General features: G+C 33.9%; 1 protein-coding gene across 1 annotated transcript; it reads left to right on the top strand.

Moving 5' to 3' along the window:
* The first annotated feature begins 314 nt into the window (after positions 1 to 314).
* On the top strand, positions 315 to 14,632 carry LOC123547086 (cilia- and flagella-associated protein 58-like). The gene is made up of 17 exons (XM_045333878.2): positions 315 to 426; positions 4,681 to 4,758; positions 5,171 to 5,386; positions 5,851 to 5,999; positions 6,867 to 7,023; positions 7,185 to 7,379; positions 7,624 to 7,761; positions 8,119 to 8,278; positions 8,682 to 8,956; positions 9,316 to 9,477; positions 9,898 to 10,075; positions 10,423 to 10,532; positions 11,243 to 11,466; positions 11,598 to 11,709; positions 11,986 to 12,210; positions 12,730 to 12,863; positions 13,473 to 14,632. Exons 1-17 carry the CDS (start codon positions 418 to 420, stop codon positions 13,588 to 13,590), a joined length of 2,640 nt encoding a protein of 879 aa, XP_045189813.1. The 5' UTR covers positions 315 to 417; the 3' UTR covers positions 13,591 to 14,632.
* The last annotated feature ends 9,854 nt before the right edge of the window (positions 14,633 to 24,486 follow it).

Here is a 24,486-nt window from a genome sequence, read left to right as displayed (position 1 = left end):
GCCTAATAGGTTGTAGATCAGTTTTTGTGACTTTTTGTTACAATAACAATAAAGGTTAGTTACTGGTAACAAAATTAATTTAGCGATGGTTGTTAAAAAAGAAATACTATACCCTATGTATCTAGTATCTATATGCTATTTGTTTACCCATGACTTTCGAAGTTGTCGAAGACTTATTAAACTACATACGAGCAACAAGTTAATCTGCACAGACCTACGGAGGTTATATTTTTATTGCACTAGCCTGTTCACCAACTTCGTCTAGATCTACCTATAATGTCTGTACGGTAGGGTACGGGTAGTATGTAAACTCTTGAGAGTTACCTCCCTTGCGTTGTCAAGCAACGGTGTGTCAATAAAAATCTAGGAAGCTTGACGATCAATTTTGGTGTAATTTGATAAAGAAAACACTGTAAAATGTCAGATGTGTAAGTGATTTTTTCATTATTATCAAGTGTAATGATGGTCTATTTCCTTAGTACATGCTAACAGTTTTTACAAAGTATCTGATTGTTTTTCCACACATTGCAATTTGCCCTCTCGATACCAGTCTTGGAGTCCTGCTGTTCCTGTCCCGAACAATCAAACATAGAATCAGACAGATAAGAAAAACTTTCTTAATCCAAGATGTCAATATATATAGTGCAAAGTTGTATTTTGGTGAGAAAGTCATGTACTCGGTGAATGACTCGAACCTTAAGACTACACTCCTCCTCAGTTTAATTTTGAAGGCTTAAAACTTATCTACATCTACATGATACTTCCAACAATCATTAACGATTATGACTGGAAGGCGCTGGTCTGGGCAGTGTTAAAAATGAGAAAACTCATTAGGTGCAAAGAATAAAAATTACTACAGGTACTTAGTTAAAAACATAGTGAAGGAGTTACTGCAGATGTACAGTAGGCAGCCGCTCAGCAAATATGTTGAGGCTGGGGCTGGACTGTACATATGCAGGAAGGGTTGTCAGACTATTCCCCCCCAAGATGATTCCCCCTCAAGACAATTCCCCCCAAGACAATTCACTCCCGGACAATTCCCCCCACAATGTTATGTAAGGGTGACAGTTCCCCCTCTCCATATTATAATATGTTTAAAGGGTTGTAAAGTTTATCTAATATGGAAAAATCTTATACTCCAATACTGTATATTTAAAAATAGATAGAAAAACTCATATTTGATGCATTAATTTGGTACCCAAAATAAGGAATTTTTTTATGTGAAGAAGTAGCATTTTGGATAAGTAGCCATGGCTGAGAACTTAATTATTTTTAAAGCAATTTATTTATTTGTTAACGGTATCTATAATGGAACCTCTATGCAAAGATGTATGTAAAAAAAAAAGAAAATATTTACATTTAATAAGGTAATCTGATCGTCAAAATAGCATATTTTTCTATGTGAAAATGTGGCATTTTCGGGAACGTGGAAATCATAAAAGTGCTTAGAACTTAAATACACTTAAAGCAATTAAGTTAATTTTTGTATTTATCTATAGAGAATTAACCTTTATGCTACGACATATATAAAAAGAAGTAAGAAATATTTACATTTGATAAGGTTGTCTGATCGTCAAAATAATGCTCATTTCTATTTGAAGTTGTACTACTTTGGATAATAGCTAGCTAGTGCTATAAAGCATTAAAGTATCATTTTTAGCATTTTCATTAGTGTTTTATATACATAATTATTTTACATTCTTTCTATTTTTATGTAAGTAGTTTATATATTATTATACTAGAATAAAAATCGAATCAAATATCTAATTACATGAGAGATAATCTAACCATAATGTTCTTTCATGTTTTCCGAGTTTCCCGATGTTGGACAATAAAACTATCTTAATCATATTAATTGGGGAAAACTAAAAAGATTACAGTTATGTTCATAAAAGCCAATAATACCACTTTAAACATTAATATGAAAAACTTGATCAAAAAGGAAGCTGCAAACATGAATTAAAAAAACGATGAAATATCAATACAATTTTACAAGTTGAAACGTCCTTGGAATTCACCATGAAATTTATTAAGGATGTTACATGTGTTGGTTTGCTTTCATTCCAGAAAGCATGGAGTAATAGTATTTTCTCTGGATAAAAAGTACTATATCCTTACAATACAGGTTTTGATAAATTTCTTACAAGAAGAAGTTGATTGGCATTATCTAATTTTGGTTTAAATATCACAATTTCCAACAAGTGCTTCATCAAAAGTATCACACAAAGTTAGTAATACTGAATACTGATAATTGTCATTATACATGGACAAATTGTTATATTGTTTATAAATATCATAATCCTAACACATAGAACACAATTAAAATGTAACAACAACAATATCATAATTGATTGATCAATGTCAGCTTTGATTACTGTTTTACAGCTGGTAATTCAATCAAGAGGTGTGAAAGATTGACTGGTTACCATTTTGATTAAATTTGTTTATTGCAATAATGTCATTACGCGATTCTGGTAATCAGCACCTTTCAATCGAATTGAGAAGTCAAAGGAACAATGATTTGTTTGTATGTATCCCTTAATTATTATACATTTTAGGGTTTTTTTCTGGAATAAAATATCCCAAAAAGGTTTGAGATTTATTTTATACAAGTACTATTTTCTGTTTCATGTGTAAATAATCCTTCTGTAAGATGGAAGTATTTATCATATTTTATGCGATATTTGTGTCCTGAAAATATCTACATTAGTTAAAATAATGGATACAGTTAACCATGGCAGGATTTTGTTCTACACTCAATATACAGATATTAGAAAGAAGAACCTTGGTAATACACAATGGCCCACTATTCAGAAAAATAATAATAATTCAATGTCTTCGAAAAATGCTAAGCTGCTTCTTAAGATAGCTAAGTTTATTAAAGAAGCCTCACAATATAGAGTTAATACACTTAAAAATGATACCACATAATATACCCTGCCGCTAAGATCTAAGGAATTAATGTAGAAAATTAAGAAAAATAATTGTCATGTTTTTTTTTATGGAAGAGGTAATTAAGTATTAAGATTTATCGCACCGCTAATATGTAAGGAATTAATTGCATAAATTGTTTTTACTCAAAAATTGATATTTCAAACAAAATAAGAAGTGAAGTTTAACTTAACGTCATATCTATTATAATACTTATAATGGATACTCCTAACCAACCACTAAATTTCAAATTTCAAATTTCCAAAACGCACTTTTGGAATAAAAAATCCTGAACAGCGCTCATTCAATGTTCAGTGCTTGGCTTCACTATGATGAGGTACGTATTCTCTGATTTCACATGTTTTCATCATGAAAAACTTTTTAAATCATTTCTTAAATTTGTAACATTATGTAAATAGTAAGAAAATACTGGAGTCAATACCCCTAAAATGTACCAGAACAAAAATTTTCCGGGGAGCCTCCCCGTACCCCCATTATGGGAGGAGGTATCTCCCTCCAGTACCTACCGCATCTTTCGCGGCCCCAATATCAAACACCTTCCGACGCCCGTCCTAAGAATATTTTCACAATGTCTAACTAAAAAATATAGATAATAGAATAAAGGATATAAATATAATTATCCAATGAACTGTTAGTTACCAGGTCAAAGAATAATAATTTCTTCATGTAGAATAATAAAAAGCTCACCTTAGAACAAAATTAGTAAAAAAAAGATATTTTTACATCAGTATAAAGAAAAAATAATATAGATAAAATAAGGTGACAATTCCCCCCCAGTTTGGGGGGGAATCGTCAGGGGGGGAATTGTCAGAGGGGGAATAGTCTTGAGGGGGAACTGTCTGGAATTCTGCAGGAAGGCCATTCCATAGTCTGATTGTACGGGAGAAGAAGGTCAATCATAGAGCGAGGCATCAACTGTTCAGCTTCCAACAGAGTATAGCCTCTCAGTCTGCAAATACTGCATGCCCATGCTCTATATAACATGCCACTTAGCCTTCCTTTACAGTGGATTTGCAGAGCGGGGCATCAATTATTCAGTTTCCAACTGAGTATAGCCCCTGCAAACTGTATGCTCTACATAAACTGGCCACTTTAGCCCGCACTTTCCAATTTACCTTGTCCCCAATGTTGTATTTTGGTGAGAAATACATCTGCCTACAGTGTAGGACTCGAACGTACGACCCCTTGCGTGCAAGTAAGCCGGTGCTCTACCAGCTGAGCTAACCGGGCTCCTGGTTATCCAGAAGCCTCGAATTTACTACCATATAAATCTTTTATAAACAAAATAAAACAGCATGGGTGTTCAAGATATGGCAACTCCCATACAATAAAAGATTTGGCCGATAAATATTTGCATATCAATAATGTAATACCTAATTGTGTTTAAGGGAATGTCACTCTGGCCCAATTTCCGACATGTATACAGCCACAAGCTTTTGTGTCAGTTGACACAGGAACTAGCCAAAACCAAAAATTTAAAAGGAACTTACATTAGTTTTCTTAAAGTGTTAAATGCATGATGAGTTCTGCAATTTTTGTAAAAGAACAGATTTAAACAGCAACAGAATATTTATGATTTAGAATAAAAGAATTTTCATAGTGCATGTTTTTGATACTGACCTGTTACTCTCGCCCTAAGCTTTTGAACTTACCAGTTTGTTTGCATTATACAGACTTGTGATAATATACATTTTGCGGATGTGTTTAAAACTTTTTTGTCATTTTCAGAAAAAGGAGGAGGGAGGGAAGGAGAAGGCCTCCATTGAAGACAGTGCATTTGAGGCACTTGAAAAAGATTTTCAAGATGTAAGTGGATCAGTATATTTTCAGACAATGCAAATATAAATGATTGCAGAAGGTTGATCAAAGATTCTGTTACATATACAATATAAATGGCATTGTATAAAAAATATTTGAAATGTAAATCAGAAAGATAATTCATAATTTAAGCATATTAAAAGCTTACTAATAAAAAAATATGTGTATAATTTCAGCTGCACATATAATAACATATAGTTAGTAATACAATTATATCTAAGTTCATATTATGACTGAAACATGGTGGTAACACTGAATATTGTGCCAAACAGTAATTAAGTTACCAAGTTTAAGTTTTAGAACCCAATCAGGTCTAGCAGTGTAAAACATTTTCCCTTATATTCCCTGACTAAACATTTTTTTTAGTAAATTGAACTTTACATTGAAATTTACTAAACAGGTACTTAGTGAGCTGATGGGAGACAGGAGTTTGGAAAGGTTCCGAGTAGAGTACGAAAAACTGCACAAGGCTTTGAAGAAATCTCATGAGAGTGAGAAGAGACTGATGCAGAAATGTCGGGAACTGAATGCAGAAATTGTTGCAAACTCGGCGAAGGTGTCAACAGCATTGAAATTGTCACAGGAAGACCAAGCTACTATTGCTTCTTTGAAAAAGGTATTTTATTTATTTTTGGTCTGTGAAACTTGGCTGCAGCTTATTCATTGCAATTCTGCAGTTAAACAACTTTTAACAAAAGGCCCTTATTTGCATTAAATCTTACCAGTTTTATGGTAAGAAATATTTTATATAGCATGTAAGATAACAGTATTGAATTCTTAAATTCAGTAAATATTTACAGAAATTTTGCTGCTTTTTGACAGTAAAAAAATAACATTTCATTGTACACTACAATTTCAAATCGTAATATATTTGCAGTGGTATAATATATGCTAGAATTAGTAAATATGTCACCTTGAAAATCTAAAACAGAAATTAATTATGAATCAGAAATTTTATACAAATTATCTTAAAATTGAAAAAGTATGGCTTTTGAGACATGAGGAATGGAAATAATATAGAAAACTGTCTGGGAAATGAAGAGAGATTAATTTTTTGTTTTATTAAATACCATTGTGTAGGAAATTGAAAAAGCTTGGAAGATGGTTGATGCAGCCCATGAAAAAGAAACTCGAGCCCGAGAAACCATCCAGTCACTTAAGCTTGAGATCGCAAACCTTAGTAAATTGGTAGAACAGGGAGCTGGTCTCACAATGGGACAAGAGCACAGGTGTGTAATTACATCTTGAAAAAAAACTAAAGTTCACAAATTTGAACAGTTATGTCATTCAAGAAAATACCGGGTTAGACCATCAATAAATTTTGAAATGTTTCAGCAAATGAAAGTAGAATAAATCATTTAGTCTAGCTCCACTCTGTGTGGTATTGTGTGCTATTTTTTATTTTATATATACACACGAACCATCTGACATCAAAATCATCCCTTTATTATTTTGTTCTGATAGGGACATTGTTGTTGTGCCAGATCAACCAGTGGATTGATAAAAGCTAGATTACAAGATTATTATGGGAAAATATGACACAATGACATAAAAACACATTGTGAATATGCAGAAGCACAACATTAATATCCTGTTAGCATTATGTTGTCCTTACATATCATATTATATGCAGTGCATAATTCATAATCGTAAACTCACTGGTCAAGATGGTGAAATAATAATGGCCCTTGCTGAACACCATACTATGTAGTTACCAGTACACATTCTACCAGAAATTGTTTCATATATATTATGATCCTTAACCCTTAGTCTGCTGGCGGCAAGTAATTCTGCCTTTGCGCCCAGTGCAGACCAAGATCAGACTGCACATCCAATACAGACTGAATGGTGAACAGTGCAGACCGTGATCAGACTGCACAGATGTGCACTGTTCACCATTCAGTCTGTATCCTTTTGGCAAGCACCCCTTTTAACAGTTAATGGTACTGTCCAAATTGAAAGATGGACAAGTTCATTATAGAAATTTAGCAGGGTAAGGGTTAAAGAGATGACTTGTCTTTACCAAACTGTAGTTTGACTCTTTTTTTGTTTATTTCCACTGTCATCCTATTAATGTAATGTATCTAATGTAACAGTGTGAATGAGTTACTGAAGATCAAGGAAGACCTGACAAAGGAGAGAGATGAGAGTCTTCAGGAAATTGTAAAATTACGAGAGCAGCTAGCTCAGTCAAACTCAACCCAGCAACATCTTGAAGAACAAAAGAATGAGGCAGAGGAAAAAATACAAGAAGTATGTACTATATATGATATATAATATGAAATATATGCCTCTGTGTGTCATTCCAAATACATAATTAATAAAAATGAATTAAATCCAGTTTGATTTAATACATCATTTTAACAACATTTACATGTAGAATGTCGTATAATAATTTAACAAATATATTACAGTTAACACAAGACATCCAAATGCGTAACAATGAGGCCCAGCGTGAGGCTCGTAAACGTGACAAGATGGAACGCGAGATGAAGCAGACAAAAGCTGACCTTGATGCCAAGAGTTCAGAGATTAAGACCATGCAGACCCAGATAGGGAGGTATAAGGAAGATATCGCAAAACTTGAGCAACAACTCAAGGAGCAAAGGGTAGGTCCTCATTAAACTATTAAATTGAGGTAGACTCAATGAAAACAACATGCCTGTCTGTTAATTAGTATGTCATCTTTATATCTAATTATGAATGTTGATTTATAGCACTAAAACAAAATTTATCCTATGGGTATTCTTACTAGCCAGACATCACATGATCTTTAGAAATTAAATTCATACGAGAGCCTGCTTATTTTTAGCAAAGTATTACTTTTAAATGTTTTTATTTATTGTTACACAGATTCTGAATGAAAGGGCAATCAAGGATGCAGACATCTTGAACACCCGCTTCCAGAAGTTACAGAGTGACTTTGAGAACCAGCTGATCTCCACGGACACTCTAGCACAGGAGAACCAGGCCAGGGTCTCCGAACTCAAGGTCAGCTGCATTTCCAGTGCTGCATGTTTGTTTAAAGTCTTGTTTCTGTTTAAATAAATGCATGGTCTTTTTAGTATTTGCATCTGAGCTCTTGAAATTTGGGAAAATGAAATATGATCAGTATTAAGTTATAGAACTTATTTTTTTATCATTGTATGATTTTTTATGTATCTGGTATATGCAGATAAATAGCTAATTGTTTGAGTTTTTAATGCATAAAAGCAAGTTATTGGATGGCCAATTTTATGAAATATTGGTCACTCACCTGGCTTGTTCATGAATTTTTTTTTTAATCATGTATGCCTACATTACTGTATATTGAAAAAGAGGGCTAAATCAGAATTTTTGTCATTGCAGGTGAAAGAAGATGAAGTGAGCCAACTGAAGAATGAGACGCAGCGTCTCAACAAAACAAGGGAGACAATTCAGCGTAAACTGCGACAGATCGAGGATAACAAAGCCGAACTGGAATTCCAGCGTGAAACATACAAAGGACAGATCCTTGGTCTCGAGAGAGGTAAAACTTAATTTCTTTATGATACTGAAATCGTATGCAAAGAGAACTACTGTTTTACAAGGGAGATTGTTGGATGAAAAGTACATGTTTTTTTCCCAAGCAATTAAAAGGACACATGTGCAGATTTAATTTGGCTTTATTTTATTTCCAACATGCCTTCATTTCTTTGTAAATCTACCACCAAAATGATTCAGTAAGTTCTATGCAGTTTTTTTTATGTAAAAAACCTTACCTTAACAGTAGCTGTCTACTATCCCAAATATCTTTTTTATAACTTGCAGCAGGTTTCTGCTTTGTAATAATTTCTTATTGTAAACGGTTTCATAACTGATAATAGTATTCTAAATCTTCGAATATGATGTAATTAATGATGTCATATTTCTTAACTTTATGAACCAAACAGAGCTTGAAGCATCAAAGAAGCAAGCCGAGGCAGATAAGAAGCAGATTGATGGATTGGTGCGTGAACGTGACCTCCTGCACAAGGAGATGTTGAAGGCCGTGAGCGCGACCACCAAACAGCTGAGTCTCGTCAAGTTGCACGAGCAGAGCAAGAAGAATCTGGAGCAGGAGATTCAGAACTACAAGGAGGAGGCCCAGAAACAGAGGAAGATCATCTACCAGCTGGAGAAAGAGAGAGATAGATACATCAATGAAGCTAGTGACCTCACACAGAAGGTATGCCATATTTAGTCAATTTAGTCAAGGATATTTATTTTTATGTGTTACTGTGGTGTGAATGATATGTTTCAGCTCATATTTGTGATAATGCTTGCATTTTCTGAAATAAAGTTGAAAGAAAAAAATATTTGACTGCCAAGAATGTTCTCAAGATTCCAGCAGGCAAGTCAGTGCAAACCTTTCAAATTGATATTAAAATTATTTACTGTTGTTTTTCTTTTTAACAAATCAAATTGAGATGGATCTTCTTTAACAGAGAAAGACATTTTTGAAAAAGTAAATGCAATAGTACGCTGTACTGTTAAAACACAGGTAGTTTCTTATTGCTCTTTACTTAACTCTTTCTTCCTTATTAGGTTCTTCAACATATGGAGGATGTAAAAGTCCGTGAGATGCAGATTTTCGACTTCAAGAAGAAGATTGCCGAATCGGAGACCAAGTTGAAACAGCAGCAGAACTTGTATGAGGCTGTCAGGAGTGATCGTAATCTCTACAGTAAAAACTTGATTGAATCTCAGGTATGTTGTTAATTTCCGTAGTGACAAAGTATATTTCAATTTTCTTTATGATTTACCAGTTGCTTGTTAAAATTACAATGAGAATTGACTACTTTTTGTATGCAATTTATTGAGCAGGTAACAGTTTACATTTTAAAAAGTAAAAGAAATAGATTCTATAATTGATTTAGAAAATAACCAAATGCTGTTAAATCCATAACTCTGAATTATTTCAAAATTTTCAAATATTCAGCCATTGTTTCAAGGAAGATGTCCTATAATTGTTTTCTAAACATTTAGACAGTCACATATTTAATATCTAAGATGATTCTTTGGATTATAGATTTATTTGGAAAAAAAATATTTCAGCAAATTCATTAGTACCTTTTAAAAATTGGCTTGGGAAAACCATTCAGTCATTTAATGTGTTTTGTCCGACAGGATGAGATAACTGAGATGAAGCGTAAGTTGAAGATCATGAACCATCAGATAGATCAGCTGAAAGAAGAAATTCAGGCGAAGGAAGCTGCCCTCGTCAAGGAACATCTGGAACATCAGAGAGTAGAGAAGGAGAAAGAGACACTGAAGGCAGAACTTCAGAAGATGAAACAGTTGGCAGGTTAGTGTCTTGTTATGATAAGCGATTATTCAGTGATCTCATACACAAAATGTGGTGTTCTAACAGGAGAGTAACGGTATGCCCTGGCTGTTATGGCCGTGCTTTGTTCACTTGAAATGTGAAAAGGCTGAACAGTTCCAGATTTTCACAATTAACCAGTCATGATACGAAACCACACACAAAGAAAGAAATATTTTTAGAGTGATATGATTACAGTCCCTTTGTTAATTTGTAATGACCCCTTTGTGGATTTTGATAGTGATCAATTTGGCCCAGTTCAAGTTGTATAATATTATTTTGAAGCGAGGAGTAGTCTCAGATCTTAAAATTTGTTTCAATGTTCATAGCTGAGAACAAAGCATATATCGAGGCCCAGGAAGCTGAAGAAAGAAAATTACTGAAGATTATCTCAGAAGCTGATGCTGAAAGAGTCAGACAGAAGAAAGAACTTGACCAGGTGTGTTTATAAACAGCATGGAATTTATGTTACATATGGGAATCTTTTGCTGAACTTTATCATCTTTATTGGGTTTGCTGTCAATAGATAAGGCCTAAAAAAAAAAATTCTTTGTTTCCGGTAACATGCTCAAAAAAATTAGGGTAGGTAGGTCGGAAATTTTTTTTTTTTTGGAAATTTTTTTTATTAAGGCAGACTTTTCGAAAATTATTTTTTTGTTAAAAAATAGTTACAAATAAGGGGGTTATGCCTTTAGAGCATCAGTAAGTTGATTTCTAACATCACTGGCCATGTTTAATACATAAAAAGTGCAGTTTTGCATCTTTTTGTTAAAAAGTTGAAAAAAATATATAAGGCCATAAAAACATTTAGGGTCGAGCCAAAAATTTAGGGTAGGTCGGGATACCGGAAACAAACAATTTTTTTTACGCCTAATTAAAACCCAGCATTTATTATAAATCTGCATTAAAAGTGAAGATTACTTTTATTTTTTTGTAATCACAATGTGAAAAAAAGGGTTTGTGAGTTATAAATATGATAATGTGGCAAAATCTGAAAAATTCTGTCGTTTTTGGATATTGTCGAGATAACCTTTGTTAATTTATAATTTAAGATAATTTCAGTTTTTGGTAGAATCTATTTAAACCGCTCAAAATGAGGTAAGTGTTTTTTTATCACATGCCTATTTATAACATTTGCTCCTATTGTAGGTGATAAGTGAACGTGACATCCTTGGTACCCAGCTTGTACGTAGAAACGATGAGTTAGCTCTCCTATATGAGAAGATAAAGATTCAGCAGTCGACACTGAACAAGGGAGAAATCCAGTACAACCAGAGACTAGAGGATATCCGAGTACTCAAACTTGAGATCAAGAAACTCCGCCGAGAGAAGGGTATCCTACAGAAGAGTGTTGCTAATGTTGAGGATCTGAGGTTAGTGTGTGCTTGATTGTTCGTACAACAGAATGAATTCTCATTTGATTGTCCAAAATCATTTGCATTAGTAAATACCAATAGTATGTTAAATACGGATTGATTAAATTTCTGTTTAATGTTTTGTTTAGACGTGAAGTATACCACATCCAGAGGGAGCTGCTGAGAGAGAGAACGAGATGTAAGGCCCTGGAAGAGGAACTTGAGAACCCAATGAATATTCACAGGTGGCGAAAACTTGAGGTATGTAATATATATGAGTAAAAGTAAAGGGCCTTTAAGCAAGCTAGTGACATGACAAGTCAGTGTCCATATTTCACCAGTTCATGACTTTTTCCAGGAAGCAAACAAAACGGAATTTAGATCCTTTCAAGTAATGAATTATTGTAAACTGAATTTGAAATAAAATGTGCTTAAATTCAGTTGTGTGGATTGTATCTATCAACATTTTTTAAAGAACTTGTTAAAAATAGTTTTATCATGAATAAAAGATTAAATTTTTTACCATTTATGAAATAGGGCAGTGACCCGAGCCAGTTTGAGAACATCCAGAAGATTCACACGCTGCAGAAGAGACTTATTGCCAAGACAGAGGAAGTGGTTGAGAAAGAATTGCTCATTCAGGAGAAGGAGAAACTGTACCTAGAGCTCAAACATATCCTGGCACGCCAGCCTGGTCCCGAGGTTGCAGAACAACTTTCTATATACCAACAAACATTGAAAGAGAAGACTAAACAAATGAAGGTAGGTTCAAAGTTAATACAAGAGTGCAAGGACTTTTCTGGAACTAAAATTCTTGCTTTAGAGGTGTGCCAGGTTATATGTGTATGTAAGATTGTGACTTCAAATTGCTTGCCCCTCACCAATGTGGGCTTGAGCCTTACTTGGGGCATTGAATTCTTCATAGGAGGAAGCCATCAAGCTGGTTAACAGAAGGTCGGTGGTTCTACTCAGGTGCCTGCCCGCGATGAAAAAGGGCACAGAGGGGCACCTGGGGTCTTCCTCTACCTTCAAAGCTGGAAAGTCTCCATATGATCTATACTTGTTTTGGTGCAATGTTAAATCCAACAAAACAAACAAACAGATGTAAGTTTGTGATAGTGAAACAAACACTTCAGGAATTTTTTATCACTTAAAAGTACTTATCAAAATATTTTTTTACCAGTCTCATTATGTTTTATACAAAGATGTAAAACTACATACATATTCTTTATTCAAGACATAGTTCAGTGATTGATTTTGTACAAAAATTGTTAATTTCAGTCGATGGCGTCAGAATTAAACATGTACGAGTCACAAGTGAATGAATATAAATATGAGATAGAGAGAATAGCTAGAGAATTACAGGAAGTGAAGAAGAAGTACTTCATGCAGAAAAAGAAAGAACAACAAACAAAGTATGTTTTATATTCATTTATGGAAAAGCTCAGTAAAATTTACCACAGAGGCCTGTTTTATGGGTCTGAATCTCCCACAGAGTGTTTTCTTCCCTACAATAAAATTTTTCAGCCAAACTATTACCAGCAAATCAAAGTACTTGCCACTGTGGGATGTTTCTTGTTGGTTTTTTTGGGGTTTTTTGTTTAGAATTCTGGATTCTTCCCTCACTCTAATGGACAAATATGAGCCGTGCCATGAGAAAACCAACATAGTGGGTTTACGACCAGCATGGATCCAGACCAGCCTGCGCATCCGTGCAGTCTGGTCAGGCTCCATGCTGTTCGCTTTTAAAGCCTATTGGAATTGGAGAAACTCTTAGCGAACAGCATGGATCCTGACCAGACTGCGCAGATGCGCAGGCTGGTCTGGATCCATGCTGGTCGCAAACCCACTATGTTGGTTTTCCCATGGCACGGCTCATATTGTGTATCTCTACCTTTAAGGAACTAGAGTATATAGCTGTAGCAATTCATCTAAAACGTAAGTAGTAGATCAGCGAATAACAAGAGTATATTCAAGTGAGCATAAGATAAGATTTTCTTAACAAAGACTTATTTGTATTGTAGAGAGCGGGAGAGGGCGCTAGTACAGGCTGGAGCACCCGTTATACAGCCACAGAGAACAGACGGTCCGCGGTTCACTGGAGGAGGGTTCAACTTGAAAACAACAAAAACTGCTGCATAGCATCTCTATGACAATTTAAATACAACTATTATTGATAATGTTTGAACATTTTACAGACTTGTTATGAAAAATCTCCTGTTACTGAAAAATATCTTTTTTTTAAATTTGAAATGACATTATTTGTGAATAAACCTACTTTTGTCATAGGAACTTTTATTGTACTTAGCCAATGTGAAAATAAATAAAATTAATAAAGTCTGAAAAGTAGATCCCCGGGAAGCACAGAGAACAAGGCATACAGTGAAAATTGCAGACTCTGTTTGATTGAGTCTTATAAGTTTAATTAATTATAAAAATAAATAAAATTTCTAAAAAGGTCAACACAGGATATAAGATTATAACCATTATTTTACAGTTTACTTTACCTATAGTTAGGCACAATGCCTTTTTAAAGATATCTGATGACCTTTAACATCATTGTTTTCCTGTAACCATATAATATGTATTAATTTATTTTGGAACATTCTTCATAGTAAGGAATACTTACTATTTATCCTTTAGCCTGCCGGCGGAAAATGATTCTGCCTTTGTAAACAGTACTGACCAAGATCAGCCTGCCTGTATGTCCATGCGGGGCTGATCTTGGCCTGCACTGTTCGCTGTTCAGTCAGTAAGTTTTCAGTATAATAATTGAATGATAGACCAGTCCATTTTAGAAATTCAGCAGGGAAAAGGTTAAAAGAGTACTTATGTTCACATCGCAATATAGTCGAGGGTAAAATCTGTAAAAAAAATCAACCCTTACAACTCACTGAGAGTAATGATTGATACCTATTTTGTAAAACTTTTTTTATTCAGTTGAATTGAAACCATCCAACTGCATATTGTTGCCTATGATTGAAAAAAAAATATAAAGTTGCATACATTTTATGAAAAGCTTCTAGAAACACATCTTTTGTACTGTGTTAAGCTGCTTGTCTAGTAATCCTAGCTAAATATACAATACAATGTATTTATGCATTTCTGTTATTTAATTTTACATCTTTTTCTATATATTGTTGCATTTGAAAAATTTCTTGCAAATAAAAAAACAAAATAACAATATTATGTAATTAATGCATATAACCTAGTGTGAAACTTGCGGAATAGACAGTCACAGAGAAATGGGATTGGCTGACGCAATCCAAGTACTTTTGCCTTTATGAAATTGCTCAGTAAAATTTTTTTGCAAGTTTTTTTCGTATTTTCATAAAATGAGAATTGAAAAGTTCCAGTTTGTTGGTTTTGTTTGGTTTAACATTGCACGGACACAATTATAGGTCATATGGCTACTATCCAACTTTGAGCCCAGGTGCCCCTCCGTGCATTATTTGATTATAGGTAGAACCACCAGCCCGTTAACCAGCTGGATATCTTCCTCACATGAAGAATTCAACGCCTTGAGTGACGAAAAAGCTCCAGATACAGCTCATAGGAATTTTATTTTTAAAATCTGAGTGGTTCTGACTATAAATATTTGGTAAGCATCTTTGAAAAATGTGGTATGAAATTTATGGTTTTGACCATGAAATGTGAGCTGGTGATAGCTTTTATTTTATAACATAGGGTATTGTAAATTAAACTCGGCTGGTGTAGACCTGTGTTATTTTGTTTGGTTTAACACCACAACATAATGTTAGATTTTGCATCATTCTCCCATACCAGAGGTTTACCATTGTTCGCTACATGAACTGCTGACATATTTCGCAGATATTTTTAGTTTGGCAACATTACAGGTAAAACGTTGCGGCCAATCGGCAACGTTTCCCCAACAAATCATTGTAAGTCCATCGTTACTTCTCATAAAAACAGCAAAACTATCACTTGGCCACAAGTACTGAATCTTCTCCAGCTTATTACTTGGGTCTTTATAAAATTGACACAATTTGAGTCAATACTTGCAGACCTTGTACCAGTATTTAAGTAATATTAATGAAATCCACAAAATCTAGTCTGCAACAAGTAACGATGTATATAATATCAACACTTACTCCGAGTGCAGTTTTGGGGCTATGAGACATAACAAACCCAACATTACAGTTTAGATTCATTTAATAATAATAAAAGTTACTATTTATCTTCAAAAAACTGATGAAAGTGACTGTTCTTGAAGACATGACAACAGTATTAACCATCTACAGTAACAAAATAAATAAAAACATCAGTACATTGTAATATCATAGTAAGCACATTCATACCGATAATCATGTAATTAACCTCACACACAAAACGGCTGCACTTAAATTTACATTACAAGATTTACATTACAAGGTCTGACAGACAAATTTACATTACCAGGTCTGACAGTGAAGTTTACATTACCAGGTCTCACAGTGAAGTTTACATTACAAGGTCTGACAGTAAAATTTACATTACCAGGTCTGACAGTGAAGTTTACATTACAAGTCTGACGGTAAAATCTACATTACCAAGTCTGACAGTGAAGTTTACATTACCAGGTCTGACAGTGGAATTTACACTACCAGGTCTGACAGTAAAATTTACATTAAAAGGTCGGACAGTTAAGTTTACAATTCGAAGTCGGACAGAAAAGTTTATGTAACAAAGTCTTAGAAGTGAAGTATATAAAACAAGGTTGGACAGAATAGTTTACATTACAATGTCTAACAGTCAAGATTCATATTATTATTTTGCTAAATTAAGTTAACATTAAAAGGTCGGACAGTAAAATTTACATTACAAAAATAGACAGTTAAGTTTACCTTACAAGGTCTGACAGTAAACTTTAAAAGTATAAGGTCTGACAGTAAACTTTACATTACAAGTCTGAAAGCAAAGTTTGCATGACAAGGCCGTACAGTTAACTTTATATTACCAAGTCGGACAGGACAGCTGACTATTTCTACTAAGTCTGCACAATTTAACCTTTTTTTACATTTAATTTTATATGCAAATTATTATTCAGAGACAAATTTGATGAATATTATGTACCCTTTGGAACAGTTGAGTTTTGTGTGTGGTGTCAATACATAACAACCTGAAGTATTTGTGAAACAACATTACTAAATATACAAAAAAGTATCCATGTTTTATTGTTGATAAACCACAGACAACTTTTGAAGCTATAATCTATCAACCAGTAACTAGCTATAGTTTTTGTTTTCTTGTGTAGTACTTTAATAAAAATTTCTTTTCCTATCATTAATTATCCACTATTTCATAACCTGGCATAAAAATTCTTTCAATAATATTTTTGCGAAGAGATTTAAATATACTGGAGAGGTTACAAGTTTATACTTGTATGTGTACATGTAAATATAGTAAATCTCTACAAATAATACGAGTCTGCTAAAACTTGTCACATATCTTCTTTAACAGAGATTATTGAACCCCACCATGAGAAAACCAACATAGTGCATTTGCTACCAGCATGGAACCAGACCAGCCTGCGCATCTGCATAGTCTGGTCAGGGATGCATATTGTTCGCTGTCAAACCTTATTGCAATTAGAAAAACCCTTGCGGATGCGCAGGCTCAGGTCTTGATCCATGCTGGTCGCAAATGCACTATGTTGGTTTTCTCATGGTGCGGCTCATTTATTAGTACACAGACTGAACTTTTACAGCTAAACTCGGCTAAAATTGTTATGCTCTAAATTTTGACACCACTGACAATTATCAAAATAGAGAATAAACTCAAACACATACATGTACTTATACAAGTATGAAACCAACATCTCTCTTTTATCACTTAATTTATGTAGAAATCTGCTTCAATATCGTAACAATTACATTCTCGTATCTGGGATACTTTCATCAAAGCCTGAAGAATTCTTTACATGATACAAACTGGCAAAAGTTTTAATAATTATTAGCTTTCATAAAATCTAAATTAATGTACTTTTATACAATATAAAATTTACTAAAATATACAAAACAGTTACATGAAACCGTGAAACGGCTGAAATTTTTATACGTTTGTTAAAAAAAAAAAAGTTGTGCATTTCATTACGTCGAACCAGGCACTGAAGCATCAACACGACTGTGCCTATCTATACATGCCAAATAATCTGCCTCACAAAAAAACTACTGACCTCACTAAGTACACAAAAACTGCACATTGTTGTGAAAAGCAAATTTTTTATCATCAACAAAAATGAGCAAAAAGGGGAAAAAAAGTAAAGTTGATGTTACTATGCATAAAAATCTTTATAATAACAATATATATGTCTTTACAACATAATTTTTTTTATATTTTGTACATACATGTTTATCTAATATGTAAAAGAAATGCATTAGAAAGTATATTTTACAGGGACTTGTGTGAAACTTTTATTCGTGTTTAATGTTTTATATCAGGACTAACGATAATATCAATGGGTATACATTTTCCAATCTATATGAATAATACATATAGGAAGAGTTCTTGTGTATACACAGATGCTAATATAATTACATAACAATTATGAAAACTTGTAACATTTAATTTTAAAAATTTGGACACAAAAATATACATACAAACAATAATGCAAGTTAAAGGCCAAGAACTAAATGCTTCAAATGTATCATACAGAAACCAACATATTAATCTCTAAATGCAAGAAAGGGTAAACAGTTTCCTTATGTCAATGCAGTTGACCTCTTTTTTTTTACACTGAGGTGACAAATTATCTGGTAGTTATGTATAACTATTTTCCAACAAGAATGTTAAGCAATAGTAAAAACAATTTCCAAAAAATCTGATGTATTTCAGTGAAAACACACTACACTGAAAAATTTTGGTTAAAGGTCCAATACTAAGGAAAGTGAACATTTTAATTTCTTTTAAAAAGCACAGAAACTATTTCATTTTATTGGAAAATGAAAGTTGGTATGTAGAAATTCGAAATAAATCGCAGTATATGTACAATTATTTTTCTATGAAGTATGAAGAAAGTTAAAAAGACCTGGGGGGTCATTCTGTCGATTCATTGAAATTTCAACATAATACACATACATTTCTTTGAGTTCCATAGACCTTCTGTAAATTTTGACCTGCCAATCTTCATTATTTAGTGTCTTGCAGAAGTCTATGCACTGGCTATGAAAAAAATTGCCAACTCACTTTCCCTTAGTAATGGACCTTTAAGTGATCCGTAACCTGTACCTTGCTGTTTCTACCACTGTGTTTTGTAAACAAAGGATAGGGCCAACGATTAAGAGTCTCACTGCTTATTCCCCGATTCCAGTTTTAGTAATAAGTGTGTTTAAAACTGTACATTTTTACACAAGGCTGGTATCAATGTCTGCAGGATCTGTAACCAAAATCTACGTTTGCATGCATTTACAAAATTAACCCTTCATTTTCTTAATATGGTGTCTTTTCAAAGATACAATTCAGAATTCTCATACAAATGGAATACCAGCCTCACTACAAAAGTAACCAGAATGTCAGTATAAAGTAGGCCAATTTCACTGGTAGAAAATACCTTTTTGTTTCGTGTGTATGTTTTGTCTGAGGTACTGTGTTTACTTTCATGCATACATGTACATACGACAAAAAAAAAATTATAATCATACCAATGTTATATGTAGCTGTTCCTACCTAAAATACAGGAATATACTGACAGGTGTGTTTTTATAATAGAAGGTCCTGTTATGTTTCCAGCAAGATACAAATTAAGGCAATGAGGATGAATGAAATATCACTGTTACACTTTCACCTGAGATGGTGGAGGCCAATGGTGGGTAGCTATAAACTTAGTGTATTTCCGCTTGAAAAAAAATGAACCTTTCTTTGCCTGGAGCAAAGTAGAGAAAAAATCCAGTTTTCCTGACTTATCAATGCTTTAACCTTTAGCCTGCTGGCGGCAAGTGATTCTGCCTTTGCGACCAGTGCAGATCAAGATCAGCCTGCACATCTGTGCAGTCTGATCATAATCTGCACTGTTCTCTATTCAGTCAGTAAATTTTCAGTAAAAACCCCTTCAAATGATAAATGGTATTGCCCAAATTGAATGATGGACCAGTCCATTATAGAAATTTTGCAGGCTAAAGGTTAAAGACTTATCAATGGTTTAAATCACTTGAACTAATGCAGTCACTTATACACAATCAATAAAAAAAATCTTGAAAATGTTAGGAAATTCGAAATTGCACTTATACTGAGAATGAAGTTCAAGTATTCCAATAGGATTAGAAATATCCACATCATGATTTAACAAGTAAAGATTGGAATAATCCACTCATGATTAACCCAAAGTAAGGATTAGAATAATCACATCATGATTTAACAAAGTACAGATTAGGAAATAATCCACATCATGATTTTAAACCAAAGTAACAGCTTCTGAAGCAAGAATAATAACTGAAAAATTTTTATCTAAGTTCACACTTAAATTTTTTCACATACCGGTACTTACAATATAAAGCAAAAGTGTCGCATGGTACAGCAAAACTAACTAAAAATTAGTGAATTTTTCAGCATTTTTTCTAAAATATTGTAACCGTTTAAGCAGGATATCATTATTGCTTGTGATAAAACAAATCCAGCAGAGCGGTAAATTTCAGCGGCCTTGACCTAATAACATTATTCAGTTCCTACAAGTTTGAAACTAATCTATACAGCTAAGATATATATACCATAGGCATCGCCAGAACTGTAAACTTTGCACACACAACTTCTCAATTTCCAATCTTAACAGAAGCAGCTTTTTTGAAAGTTCTGCCACTAAGATACCATACATCATTTTTATTTTTGGGGTAGTCAATGGTGGTAGTCATCTTGTTGGCATATAAGTTGTCTGCTTATTCATTTTTTATAAGCATATGTGTAGTGTGTGTACAAAAGGTGACGCCAATGAATATCATGATCAAATATAACATAATATATTTATTCTTACTTTTAGTGAACAATTAAACAGTTAACATTTTTAAATTACAACAAACATTTCTTATCAGTTTTATATGATCACACTGTATTACAATAGCATAAACTAAAGTGAAAAAAAAAGAATTCTTGACTCTCAGCCAATCACACTCCAATTATTCTTTTCACTGTCATTTAATTTACTTAATATTCAAACCCTAATGTTAACTTTCAAATTTATTTCATTCATATTACAAAGACTCCAACCCTACAAAACTAAGTGATTATAAAACGAAAGTCTGGAAACCAGTAAAAAATCCAATCTTGCCATTGGTCTATTTCAAGCATGTAACCAGAAACAACCAATCAGATGCTACAGATTTTAGACTGGTCTCCAAACTCAAGTTTTATAACCTTGGACCCTGAAGTTCAAAGATACTGGCCCATTTATTGAAAGTAAAAAAAAACACAACAGAACATGCTTATATAAAAGCTGTCAATTACAATTTTTACTTTTCATATATCGACTTAAAAACTGCATTAATGCTAGATACAGCTATCTAATTGCCATTTGTAAGTTACACATACACTAATTGAAAATTCTAATACCCACTCGACATTTTTGGCGATATCTTTCATAATAAAGGTATTTTAATGAAATTTTTCACACATTTAAAAGCAAGTTTAGAACAAAATTGAGCAACAGTATCATATTAAGTTATATATTTTTTGACCTATACAAATTTGAAGTCACTAAAATGCCCATTAATATCTAGAATTTACAAACAGGCAAATTTTGTTACTGAGCACGGAATTCATGACTAAAGCAGAACTTTACCCTGTCACATCTTGCAAACAAATTTAAAGCTTGTTTAATATCTGAGTATATATAGCTGGAAATTCAATATCTCAAATCTGTATCCTTATAAATCAAATTTGCTTGTCAAATAGCACAAAACATGCATCTGTATTTTTGTGACTTTTCAAAAATGGAAAGAGGTTGCAAAATGAAATTGTATCTTTGCATTATTTGAATTTGTTGAAATACTTAAACCCTTACCCTGTTAAATTTCTATAATGAACTTGCCCTTTCGATTCGGACAGAACCTTTAACTGTTAAAATGGGTGCTTACCAAAAAGATACTTACTGAATGGCGAACAATGCAGATCATGATCAGTCTGCACATCCGTGCAGTCTGATCATGATCTACACTGGTTGCAAAGGCAGAATCAATTGTGTCCAATATGATAAGGGTTATATGTTTTTAACATATTTATCTAAATGTCTGAGAAATGTTCATAGATGTACCTTTAGCATATGAAAGACACTTCCAAAACTATGAAAGGGTTGTTAGAAGTTTCAATTAAGTGTATAATATTATCATTTCTGACAACTAAGAAGCAGGGGAAAAGCTAAAGCTCTTTGACAAGTATGTTTTGAATAAAGGGCCTGTAACTATGCACCATTAACTTGTACTGCATGGCAAGCAAATGCATAAAATGAGCCGTGCCATGAAAAAACCAACATAGTGGGTTTGCGACCAGCATGGATCCAGACCACCCTGCCCATCCGCGCAGTCTGGTCAGGCTCCATGCTGTTCGCTTTAAAAGCCTATTGGAATTGGAGAAACTGTTAGCGAACAGCATGGATCCTGACCAGACTGCGCGGATGCGCAGGCTGGTCTGGATCCATGCTGGTCGCAAACCCACTATGTTGGTTTTCTCATGGCGCGGCTCATTAATATTTTCTAAAAAAACCTGTCGGATTCTTGTACACGTATTGCCTTAGTATACCTATTGATTTCACCACTAATGTATGTGATAGTGTCATATAATATATATGATGGTGATATATCTGGCAACAATGACACGGCAAAAAATGACTAGTCCCTGGCATGATACAGCATTAATACAATACACCTTTATCATGATTAACCAAAACTTCAACATGACAAATCAAGTACAACTGTAACTTAATACTTTAATTAACTATACTTTTATATTATATAAGAAGATGTTATTTGGGAGTATTTGTTTTTCATTCTTAAATTACATGCTTTTGTTGTGTTATTTTTTTTTTGTCTGTTTGATATGGTTTTAACACTGTTAAAACAACATTTTAAATAAGACATTTGTTTCATCTAACTAACGGAAGTGCAGGCTGATCTTGGTCTGCACAGTTCGCAAAGGCATAATCATTTGCCAACAGCAGCCTTAAGGTTAAATGTTGAAGGAAGATCCAAGATTTCCCTGACAGGCATTATTTCACACAATGGCTCGCACCTGGGTAGAATCACCAACCTTTTGTAAGCTAGATGGATTGCAAATTCTACACCACTTGCAGGTTTTCTAACCCACAGTGGTAACTGACATGTGATTCAATGCCAGCAACTTTTAACCACTCTGCAATGCCTCATTACTGCAAGTAAATGACCAAAATCCCTTCTGTTACATTTATCTAACCCACAGTGGTAACTGACATGTGATTCAATGCCAGCAACTTTAACCACTCTGCAAGGCCTCGTTACTGCAAGTAAATGACCAAAATCCCTTCTGTTACATTTATCTAACCCACAGTGGTAACTGACATGTGATTCAATGCCAGCAACTTTAACCACTCTGCAAGGCCTCGTTACTGCAAGTAAATGACCAAAATCCCTTCTGTTACATTTATCTAACCCACAGTGGTAACTGACATGTGATTCAATGCCAGCAACTTTAACCACTCTGCAAGGCCTCGTTACTGCAAGTAAATGACCAAAATCCCTTCTGTTACTTTTATCATGATGCTGTTATATCTGTGCGTAAGAAGAATTTTTATCGAGTCAATTGACCTACATGTATACAGCTTCATATTTCCCTTTTAACCATTTCTCCACAAATAATTATGAAACAGGATACTGCAACATTATGTTAGCGACACTATTTGAGCCGTGCCATGGGAAAACCAACATAGTGGGTGTGCGACCAGCATGTATCCAGACCAGCCTGCGCATCCGCGCAGTCTGGTCAGGATCCATGCTGTTCGCTAACAGTTTCTCCAATTCCAATAGGCTTTAAAAGCGAACAGCATGGAGCCTGACCAGACTGCGCGGATGCGCAGGCTGGTCTGGATCCATGCTGGTCGCACACCCACTATGTTGGTTTTCCCATGGCACGGCTCATTTCATCTCTTAGTAGATCATTAAAGCAGAACAAAAAGAATCCCTAGTTTCAAGTTTCTAATGAGTCTATAATGTGTCTATTTTATGTATGGTAATTAAGCGACACAATCGAAATTTTTCATATCACAAGACAGCAATGATGGCCATAAATCACTCACCTCAGTTCCACACCTGGACTGAACAAATTAAGCAGAGGGTCATCCAAGGGACATTTTTTGTGATTTTTTATTTCAATACACGACCAGTTGTTTCTAAGATGATTAGCAAAATTCTCCATTATTATAGCCGTATAAAAAGACAAAACATCCTGACAAAGTTATATGAAGATCAAGTAAGCAATTTGGCCTCAACAACATTCTGACAAAGATTTATGGCGATAAGGTAGAAAATGTGCCTTCGAGTGTTAACAAGGTTTTCCTATTATTTGACCTAATGACTGACCCCAGATGACCCAGAACTCATCCAAATTTTCATTGAGGGTAATATTCTGGCCAAGTTACATTAAGTGTGGGCCAAAACTGTGACATCTACAAGATTAACAATCAAACTGTTGACAACAACAGATGAAAGACACAGGGACATCACAATAACTCACTTTGAGCACTTCCAGCTCAGGTGAGCTTATAATTAAGCCATCTCATTATTTCTTTGTTATAAAGTTGTGTGCATTTTTACAATTTGCAACAGGCAGCAAAGCATTTGAGAAGCTTTTGACATAACAAATGTGGGATTTTACTAATATTCAATACTGGTTTTCACTTTTCATTATTTCTTAATAGCTGTTATCCATTTTACACCTTCACTTTCTGATATCTTTTAATGGCAGTTATCCATTTCACATCTCACAGAGTGTGCCACTGTGTACATATTCAAAATTCTCAACCCACATATAAGCTAAATAGCTTTAAAGTTTTGTACAGCTTAAGTGCTATGAGAAATAGGTTAG

The sequence above is a fragment of the Mercenaria mercenaria genome, chromosome 9 (genome assembly GCF_021730395.1).
Source record: "Mercenaria mercenaria strain notata chromosome 9, MADL_Memer_1, whole genome shotgun sequence".
NCBI lineage: Eukaryota > Metazoa > Mollusca > Bivalvia > Venerida > Veneridae > Mercenaria > Mercenaria mercenaria.
This window is presented reverse-complemented; position numbering and strand designations above follow the sequence as displayed.

Bases quoted from the DNA above. Each gene is read 5' to 3' on its own strand.
- LOC123547086 (XM_045333878.2), top strand. The intron at 7,380-7,623 runs GTAGGTCCTCAT...ATTGTTACACAG, and splicing joins AACAACTCAAGGAGCAAAGG to ATTCTGAATGAAAGGGCAAT. The intron at 10,533-11,242 runs GTGTGTTTATAA...CTCCTATTGTAG, and splicing joins AGAAGAAAGAACTTGACCAG to GTGATAAGTGAACGTGACAT.